General features: G+C 51.9%; 1 protein-coding gene across 4 annotated transcripts; it reads right to left on the bottom strand.

Moving 5' to 3' along the window:
• Window positions 1–211: 211 nt before the first annotated feature.
• RHCG (Rh family C glycoprotein) lies at window positions 212–8,385 on the bottom strand. 4 transcript variants are annotated; one of them, XM_015639221.2, is made up of 10 exons: window positions 8,173–8,385; window positions 4,534–4,720; window positions 3,925–4,075; window positions 3,460–3,607; window positions 2,894–3,060; window positions 2,090–2,227; window positions 1,613–1,749; window positions 951–1,075; window positions 674–747; window positions 437–590 (listed from the first exon to the last, which is right to left on the bottom strand). In XM_015639221.2, exons 1-10 carry the CDS (start codon window positions 8,357–8,359, stop codon window positions 525–527), a joined length of 1,380 nt encoding a protein of 459 aa, XP_015494707.2. In that variant the 5' UTR covers window positions 8,360–8,385; the 3' UTR covers window positions 437–524. The 4 variants fall into 4 exon arrangements, with proteins under 4 accessions (XP_015494704.2, XP_015494706.1, XP_015494708.1 ...); XM_015639218.2 differs by having other exon boundaries at window positions 212–590; window positions 674–1,075; window positions 8,173–8,375; XM_015639220.1 differs by lacking the exons at window positions 4,534–4,720; window positions 8,173–8,385 and adding an exon at window positions 4,319–4,527 and having other exon boundaries at window positions 212–590; window positions 674–1,075.
• Between the last annotated feature and the right edge of the window lie 1,782 nt (window positions 8,386–10,167).

The raw sequence follows: 10,167 nt of genomic DNA, 5'->3' as shown, positions 1-10,167 counted from the left end.
CCGCTGTGGATGGCTGGATGAGGAGAGGGTCAGCTGCTGCACCCCAGCATCCCATCCTCAAAATGAACCAGCCCGGCCTGTGCTTCCTGCAGGGGCTCAGGCCCCGCTGTGGGGGCTCATCACCTTCTCGAGTGTCATCTCAAGGTTCCAGCTCCTAGCCCAAATATCTCCCTGGATCGCATTATCTAATACATTGTCTAATAAACCCAGCCCGTACTGCCACCGTTTATGCCTCCACTTTGTTCCCAAGGCCCCAGGAGTGTCCTGGTGCCTCCGCTTTGCCCCGGGCAGCCGAGAGCTCTCCCGGCAGCTGCCAAGAGACGGCTCTGGCCCGCATCCCATCCCGCTCGGCCACTGACACACGGCGCAGGCCTGGAAAGAAGAACACCACTTTATTACATCCACAGCAGCTCGTTACAAAAGCGGCAGAGTAGGGCAGAGCCCCGGTCGTCACGGGAAGGCGATCCTGCGGCCCCGGGAGCGGGGCGAGGTCCTGCGGCGGGGAAGGCGGGCCTGCGGCGGGCTCAGGGCGAGGCGGGCTTGTCGGGGTTGTGCATGTGGTACACGTCGCTCTCCTCGTCCTCCGGCACCTGCGGCAGAGCCCCCTGAGCCCCCCGGGCCGGGCCGCGGGCCGACAGCGCCATCTCGTGCCCCCCGCCCCGCGCCCCCTCACCTCCCAGTAAACGCCGTCCTCGAAGCAGTTCTCGGCCGCGGCGTCCCCCCAGATGGGCAGCTTGAGGATGCCCCCTGCAAGGAGCCGGGCAGGGCGGTGGGCAGGGGCCGTGCGGGATGCGGCCGGTCTACCCAAGGGGCAAGCGCAGCCCTGGCGCAGCGCTCGGCGCCGTCCCCCCCAAAGGATGCATCCGGCCGTGGACAGGAGCGCACGGATGCCGCTGCTTCAGCTGCAGGCTGGCTCAACTCTCCCCTCTCTGTGCTCCCCTCCGGCTTACCCACGATGGCCCCCCCAACAAATGCCATCAGCAGAGACACCACAATGCCGGCCGCCTGGAACCCTCCCTGGATACTGGGTGTCCGCGCCTGGTACACGCCGGTGAAGTCAAACGCCTTGATGAACCTGCCGGGGGCAGAAATGGTGATGGTTGCCCCTGGCAGGAGACATTCCCTGGCTCCAGAGGTACCATGTTGCCCTGCTCTCTTGGGAACTCTTCCCTAGCCCCATCCATCCCCTGCTGTGGACCAGGAGAGCGTTGTGCAGTGACCAAAACGCAGCTCACCTCCTTCTCTGAGCCCTGGCAAAGCTTTACTAAGGAGGAACCCAAAATACAAATATTCACTTTGTATTTCAGACTTTTAGCCTTACCTGACCCCATAAAACAATGTGGGGAGAGGGAGAACACTTTCCTCCCCACTGTGGCCCAGAATAATAGCAAACAGTGGGACTGTAGCTCACTTCATGAGGCCACCCAGAGTCAGCTGCATAAACTGGGGCTACAGTTCAGCAAGCCCAACACAGTCAGTGCACCCCATGTTTATGAGGGACATCCCTGGGCAACTCTGAATTATTAACAAAAGCTGTTAATTGCTCCCTGCTCCCAGCCCACAGACCTTCAGGTAAAATCTGTTCTCAGGGAAGATTTTCAAGCCATCTTACCCTTCCTTTCCATACACATCCTCTGTGGCTGCAGCTGCTGTGATGGCCCCCACAATGCCCCCAATAAGGCCTGGCATGGCATGGAGGTTGTGGATGCCACATGTGTCCTGAATGTGCAACCTAGACTCCAAAAAAGGCTGAGGGGAAGGGAAGTAGAGAGAGATCAGGGAGTTGAGTGTGGCCTGGAAAGGATTAGTTCCTTCTGTGCAGGACTGAGCAGAGAAAGAGGAGTGATACTGTGTCCCATTAAAGAGCTAAATGTTTCTAGACAAAGATGTGAGCCAAGCTCAAAATAAGCTAACATATCCTCCAAACACGCTCCTGTTGGGAGTCTGAAACTTCCTGAGCATTTTGGGACAGTAAAAGGAGCCAGAAGTGCATCTCATAAGGGATTCTGGAAAGCAGGAACCATCAAAGGGAAGTCAATCCATTTCTGGTCTCCTCAGCAGGGCTGCAGACCCCTCAAGCAGCACTCACCGTGAAGTAGACATACCCCACGGTGGACACGATGCCAGAGATGGACCCGACAATGAGGGAGCCGTATGGAGTCAGCATCATCTCGGCGCTGGTGCCCACGGCCACGCCGCCGGCCAGCGTGGCATTCTGGATGTGGACCTGCAGAACCAACCGCCCTGCCTTGGCATCTCAGGGAGATTGCAATTGCTCAGGGATGGTGCAAATGGCAAAGTGGGAGAACCAGCTCTGAAAATGTTTCCAGAGGAAATATCAGGGCCCATTTTCCTACTTGGTGGCAAAAAACAAGAAAAGAACAGGCAGTTTCTGGCTGTAGCACAGGTGCACATAGACTCCCACTCCCCGTACCACACACGTTCTTTGCATCCACAGATATGGGTGGGGAGTTGTGATGAGATGGAAATTGTCTCACCCGTGTGTCATGCAAGCTCTGCTGTCACAGAGACATGTCACCCACACATCTAACACGTACAAGTCAGCCCCCCGATTGCTCACGAGCTGCTGCGCAGGCCTCGTTTGATGGGGAGCGCTGCCGAAATGAGCTCTGCATCACACCTAGCAGAGCAAGTCCAGCCCCTGCTGTGACTTGGGTCCACCACAGGTAGGGCAGCTTCCCACCCCTCAAGTCCTGCAAGAGCCATTCCCACTTTCTTATTCAGTATAGCCTCAGAGTTTCTGCCTGGATGCTGGTTTCATCATCATGCCCTGAAACCATGTGTCTGTTCAGCAAAGTACAAGTGCCAGTTGTTTCCTGGACCCTTGATCAGCCTCATTATACATCCCCTGGGCTCTCTGCTCCCATCTTACCATGTCAAGCTTGCCCTTCTTTTGCAGCATGCTGGAGAAGGCCATGGTGGTGAGGACACAGGCGGCCAGCGAGCAGTACGTGTTAATGGCAGACCGGTGCTGGGCATCTCCGTGATCAGAAATGGCTGAGTTAAAACTGGGCCAGTACATCCACAGGTACAGGGTACCTGGTGGGATAGGGCAGATGGGATGAGGAAGAGAAAGGGAAAAGAGAAAATATAGGGACTGAAAAAAAACCCCAAGTTTAAAAAAGATATTTCTGCACGGGGGGAAATTACATCCCATAGTCCTGCTTCCCCTGATCCACACCCCGCATGATGAGACCAACATCAGGAAAGGCTGGCAGAGAAAGGGAACCAAAATGCATCCTTATCTTCCCAAGCACCATCTCAGCCCAGCCACTGATGAAGGGAGCTGAGTAACTCTGAAAGGTGAAAGACCTCTGGGTTACAGAGCTCCTCAACTCCATATTCTGGCTTCAGTTTTTCCCAGAGACACAGGAGGCCCCAGCCCTCCATGTGGAGTGGTCCCCATGTAGCAGCACCCCGAGATGAGGGCTGGCTCACCGATCATGGCAAAGAGGTCGGAGTGGTACACGGAGCCCTGCTTGTCCTTGCTCTGCTCCAGGTTGGGTCTGTACAGGACCCGAGTCACCGTGAGACCAAAGTAGGCTCCGAAGGTGTGAATGGTCATGGAGCCACCTGCATCCTTTACCTGCAGCCATGGGAAAACAGAGGTTTGCTTCTGCAATTGCCACTCATTCTAGAGTTGAGGCCTGATTTGCATCGTGCCCAGCTTGACAGAGGGACCCAGTGCTCCTGAATTGCCAGGCTCATGTGTAAACCCCAGAAGATCTCCCTTCTTCCCTCCCAGGGAAGTACTGCCCCATCTGCCTACTTTTGCTGCGTGAATTCTTGCCTTTTAAATGCTTATGAAGGCAGTGGCTTGGTGGAGCCATAGCAAAGGGAGATAGTTTGGAGAGGTGCAGAGAGGAAGAAGCAGAACAAAGCAGGTACTACCTAAAGCCTTACATGAAGAAGGTTGAGGAGGATGTACTCATTCACTGAAAAGAGTGTGACTTGAAACAAAGTCATGACAAGGAGCTGTATGGGGCTGGTTTTGCCCAGGATGGCCCCAAAGGCAATGCACACAGAGCCCACGCAGAAATCAGCATTGATCAGGCTGGAAAAGGGGAAGAAAAATTGAGGTTTAATAAGGAAATACTTCTCTGTAAATCACTCTCACCTACCCCCAGCTCTAGAGATCCCACCTGAAGGCAAAGAGGTGATTAAGAGATATCTCTGGATTTCCCACTGACCTTCCTCCCATCCTTACACCCCCACATGGTTCAGGTAATGTGGGTGATACGTGTTCTCAGCACTGACATCCGTGGTGCCTGGCTTGGCACTCAGGGGTGACACTCACCTCATTTCCCTCTGAGCAGTACCACCCCAACGGCAGGTACCTTTGGACTAAAAGGTGGAAAGCAAGTGGAAGTATGTAGAGGGAGAACAACAGTTTAGAGACTGATTTGTATTTGACATTGGTGAGGGACAGGTGTTGCCAACTGCTTGGCTCTCATTCCAACTCTTCCACTGGCCAGGCCAGAGGTGCCATCCTAGAGCCCAGCTCTTCCTTACTTCTCCACTCCAATGAGGATCTTCCCATCCTTGAAAGAGTGGAACCAGCCTTGCATCAGGAGAGCCCACTGGATCCCAAAGGCAGCAAGGAGGAAATTGAAACCCACAGCTCCGAATCCATAGCGCTTGAGGAATGTCATGAGGAAGCCAAAGCCCACAAAGATCATCACGTGGACGTCCTGGAAAGCTGTGCAGAGGGAAGGGACTGTCAGCTCTGCGAGGACAGCAGGGCTGCAAGTGCCACGTGCATTTGCTGTTGAAAAGGGACTAATTACATAAGTTGCAGTAGGGGGGAAATTCAAGAGAAAATGTGTGTTTGCCTCATGTCCCCATGTTTCTAAGTCTGAAAATGGCTCAGCTTTTGGAAACTGGCTTTTGGTTAAAAGGCTTCAGCCTTTAAAGTAAATGTTTACTAAAAGCTTTGTGCAAAAGAAGACCTGAGAGTAATGGAGTGTATAGAGGAAAACATTTTTCTATTCAGATTGTTTTTTCCCCTTTCGTAAAAAACTCAAAAAACATCATGTGAAATGAACAGTCAAGTTGTGTTAAAACATGTAAATGGTCATTTTGGGTAGGTCCATTCAGTACAAGGTCCTGGTAAGAGCAGGGAGAGCACAAGAACAAGGAAAGTTTACAAATACATTTTTAAATGGTTTGGAAATCAGCAGCAAAATACCCTTGAGACCAGAAACCCACCTTGTGAGATTTTTAGTGCTTAAACCAGAGAGACCCAGTTCTTCCCACTAATGGTCAGACCTGCTCACCCAAGCCCCTCAGATGCCCTTCCCCGGGGGAAACCAGATCTGTGTGAGCCTCTTGAAAGAACTTCTTGGTGCAGTAAACCTGCTGTACTTTTTAATGCTGCACGTTTCTATCAGATAAGCATTGCTTTGCAATTAAGTGAGCTGAAACACTTGCATACTTATAAATTGAACCATGCAAACCCTCACACTGCAGGCCACTCAGCCAGCAGAAAAAACCAGGAGACCCAAGGCTGGGATCCCCCCAGGGAGACTCCCACCAGCAAACTCATGCTGCAGATAAATACAGCAGTGATGGAGCTAAACCAGAATGTTCTGCATTTTGCTTTGCACAAATCATTATAGCCACTATATCCAGCAAAGTCTCTGCACTCAGAGAGTGTGTGAGCTCAGAGCAAAGGAAATTCTGTGGCTGTAAGTCTGCTCTACCCCAAACTTGTGCTGAAATCCATCAGCCCCTGGTCCATTTCAGCAGGGCTTGTGTCTGCTGCTTCCACTGAGGGCTAGTGATGACTTGTGTGAAGTGCAGCTCTGCCGAAGCTGAGAGTTTTATCCTTTTGTGCTTTAGAAGATGTTGCAACTTGTTTAAGGATGAACATTTCCAGGTTCAAGCCATGTAGTGCCAGGCTAATCTGATTGCTTTTGAAAAATGCCCCCCATGCCTATGAAATCACTCTTTAAAAAGGAAGGAGATGAGATCTGCAGCTGGCACTGTTCAGCAGAGGTCATTTCAAAAGCCCTTCTCCACATGTCCTAAGAACCAGTCTTACTGTGGTTTTATCACACAATCCTGTAGACTTTTCCTCTGCAACTGTATTTATTTCCCCTCTCTTTTTTCCAGTGTAAGCAGCACACATACAGCTAGATTTATCTGCTGCCATTTGCATTGTATATTCATTCTTTCATCCTAAAAGCAGAACTACACAGGTCAAAGCTGTGGACTCTATGCTTTCCAAAAACCCAGAGGATCCCACCGTGTGTTAGACCCTGTATGAACTCAGGAGGAAGAGCAGATCTTTCTTTAAACCACACCCAAATCTAAAACCTTTTTATAACCCTCGCCTTTGTTTTCCCTTAGTAAGAATAACACTGATAGCACTCAGAGGCAGCACAGGCATTGCCATGCCCTAAAGGTTTCATAAGCCTGCTTTTGTGGCAGGACAATTGCCATAACTATCAAGAGGAAGTGTTTGGGAATGCTCTCCAAGACAAAAAAAAAATCTCATTTCTTTTCCTCTAGAGAGCAGATGAGTCACTGATTACAGAATACTCATGTGCAATCCAAAATGAAAAGGAATGTGCTCACTGACTGGACCTGGAAATGGGCACCACTGACACAACCAAATATTGGCTTCCTGAAACCAGAACAACTTCCCTCTGCCTGTCTTCCCAATCTTCTCTGGCTTGAAGAACCTGTTTGCTTGTCACTCCCATCCCTCTGCCATTGCAGACAGCTGCTGTGGACAGCAGTGGTCACAGGTATGTTGGTATAAATGATCTTCAGGTTCTGAACACTGGACAGACACAAGGATTAAAATGTCAGGGCTTGGCCACCTTATGTTTGTCCATCTTTGCAGGGAGAGAATATTTCTGATTAGATAAGGGAGAAAGAACAGCTGTGCTTTTGGGCACGTGAGCCCTTCCTCAGGTCTGAAAAAGAAACATAATTCAAAGCTAAACTGAGAAGTTGCCCTTAGATTGATTTAGTTGTGTTGAATCCATCCTGCTATTTGAGGGGGAATATTTGGCACTGCAGAGCTGGAGTGGGATATGAGGACAGAAGAGATGTCACTTCCTTAGCTCCCACACACTCTTTCTTGGACTCCTGATGTCCTCCCAGCACACCAGTGACAAGAGCAGCCCTCAGGCACTGCTGCTGCTTCACACCAACCTGTGTGGAGCTGGTCCCAAAGGCAGATGTCCAGGGAGAGCCCAGGGCAGCCATGACCATACATGAACCTGGAGGCTGACTGAGCAGTGGGTTTGTGTATGCAAATCCTTTTCTGAACTAGCTAATCCTCAGCAGCCACAGGTTGCTATAGCTGCTTTGATTTAGCAGGTGTTTTTAATGGAAATGTTCTAAATAGATGCATGACTCAGGCCTGTTGCTTCCTTGGAAACAATTGCCTACAGAAGCAGCCTGTTCTGAAAGGCTCACAAAGATGACCAGCCCTGGAGATCAAAGCCACCCAAAGGCACTGCCTGGCCACAAGAGCTTTAACCTTCTGAATAATTTCTGTGTCACTACGACTCAGAGACCCAAGAACCCTGGGAACCTGGCAGCTTAGGAGGACTCTGGCACTGAAATGCCAGTAGCTAAAGGGTAATTCACAAGTGAGGGGGTGGACGGAGGAAGAGGAGGAAGATGTCACAGGATCTCGACAGCCGTTCCTCTGTGTGCAGAGAAAGGCTTGCTCTGATCCAGAGCTGAGGGAGGGGGCAGCAAGCTGAATCTTGCAGAGTGTTGGGAACACGTCAGCCCTATTCCTGGAAAAAAGACGTCACAGTACCCTGCTGACAGAGCCCCAAGGCACCGGAGGGCCATGAGGCTTTTCTCTTGCTCTTTGGTGAACTCCAAGCCAGCCTCAAGGCAAGAGCACAACTTTCTAGCAATCAGTGGAGACAGCGCCTCTGACAGGCTCTGCCACAGCACAGGATAGGATGGATGGGATAGCATGGGTTGGGATGGGATGGGATGGGTTGGGATGGGATGGATGGGATGGCACGGGCTGGGATGGGATGGGTTGGGTTGGGATGGGATGGATGGGATAGCATGAGTTGGGATGGGATGGATGGGATGGCATGAATGGGATGGGATGGATGGGATGGATGGAATGGGGACCAGGCAGCACAGGGATTAGGCTTCCAGAATACTCACAGGGGTATCGGAAGTAGAAATCGTTCTCTATGTCACTGGTCAGGTTCATCTCTCGTTTCTCCTCCTCCCAGTGCGCATCAGCTTCGGCGCCGAAGCGCACGAAGACTCCGAAGAGGACGATCATGGCCACCTCCCAGAGGAGGCACACGAGCGGGAGCCGCCAGCGCATGTTCGTGTTCTTGGCCATGCCTTGGTGCTCGGCCTCTCCACCCGGGGGGACTGTGCGAGCCCGGTCCCCGCGCCCGCCCAAGGCTGGGCACATATATAGGTCGGAGAGGGCGAGGTGGGGCCCAGGGAGGTGCCTCCGGCAGGATCACATTTCAGACCACTGGAGCTTCAGCAGGGTTGTTGCTCTAACCCACCTTCCTCCCTGAGAGGAGGGACAGGCTTCAGCACCTCTCCTCCGAGCTGCTCCGAGCACCTTTGAGCCCTGCCTCCACGGGGACGAGCAGATGTGGAGGCCAGTGTGACTGGGGAGTGGAGCCAGAGTGTCCAGCCCCCTGCTCTGCCCAGTCCCACACCCCTTCCCTGCCCCTGGCAGGAGCACCCTGATCCTGCTGTCCCCTCCCTCCTGGCTCTCGGTGCTCCCCTCACCTCCCTCCCCAGCTCTGAGGTTGCCCTTCCCCAGCTGGCACTGTGGGTGAAGGCAGGGTGCCCTTCACTCTAGCTTTTGGCTTTTGGAAAAGCAGCTGAGGTGCAGAACAGGAGGAAGAGGAAGGTGTGCCCTTCAAACCAGGTACCAAGATCCTGCATGAGCGCACAGACACGTGAAGGCCCCACCAAGGCTGTAAGGATGTTCAAGTGACACATGTTCCACAATTTCCCAAAGTGATCTACCCAGAGCATCCTCCTGGCAAGGCAAACTGAGCTGGGGCTGCATAACCAGGGCAATACTGTGAGATGGTGCTGGAGGCCTAAACATCCCCTCCTCTGGTATGGTTTTCCTTTAATTAACAAACATAAACACAAAACTCCATTTTTCCTACTGGTTTGAATTATGTTCTCTTTCCGTTAAGAGCTGGGTAAGTCCTTCAGATGGATCCCAGCTCCTTCCTCTGCCTGCAGCTCCCTGGGTTGCCTGTCAGTCTTCAAGAGATGAAAGACTGCAGCCCAGGCAAGCTGCCCAAATTTGCTGATGGCATCTAATTGTGGCCTGCAGGCTGAGCAAGCAGCACTGATTTTGGTGTTGATTAGGCAATAATTTGAGTTTATTATTTTTTCTTGTGTGCTTTCTTCTCAAAATGACAGATGGCAGAAAAATGCTGTGGATGGTCTTGAAGAGACTGACGGCCACACAAAATCATTCTCCAACCTCATTTGAACCCCATGCAGGCAGCAGGATAGAGACAGCATTGGGAAGAAGAGAGAAGCCAGTCTGCCTTAGCCCCTACCCTGCATGAGCAGAGCTCCACGTGACTGGGGTCACTTTTTGGGGACACCTAAAGCAGGGGGATGTTGCTGTTGTCTGAAGGACGAGCTCCCCCTCGAGCAATGCTGCTCAGGGTGTGTTTTTGGGTCTCCCATTACACAGGGGTTCTGCAGGGCCTTCTCAGCCATACACACCCGGATACAAAAGATCTCCAGCTAGAAAGAAGCTGAAATCCCCAAACAATACTTGATCTCTAATTGCTGGAACACTGTTGACAGTTGCATGTTTCTGTGCCAGCTACGTGGTAAGACCAGTATTCTGCCCTACCCTAGAGCAGCCCTTAGACACCTCGAAAAAGGCAGCACAGAGGAGCATTTTAAAACAAAAGGGAACTTGCTTAGGTACTGTAGCCACCAGCAGCTACACTCTGTGATTATTCTAGCAAAAGAGTAACTGCAGAGCTTTTCTAATCTATGGCATCACTGAAATGGCAGTCTCCAGAAAAGCAGATTGGAAAGCCCTTGTGCAGACCCCACCTGCTGTCCCCAGCCCCTCTCCTCATGTATGGAGGCCAGGAACAAAGGCTAATGGCTTTTCTGCTGCCTGATAGTCTCACCTTGCTGCAC

This window comes from Parus major, chromosome 10, assembly GCF_001522545.3.
Source record: "Parus major isolate Abel chromosome 10, Parus_major1.1, whole genome shotgun sequence".
NCBI classification, from domain to species: Eukaryota; Metazoa; Chordata; class Aves; order Passeriformes; family Paridae; genus Parus; species Parus major.
The sequence above is the reverse complement of the archived record's forward strand: the minus strand, read 5'-3'. Positions and strand labels throughout refer to the sequence as shown.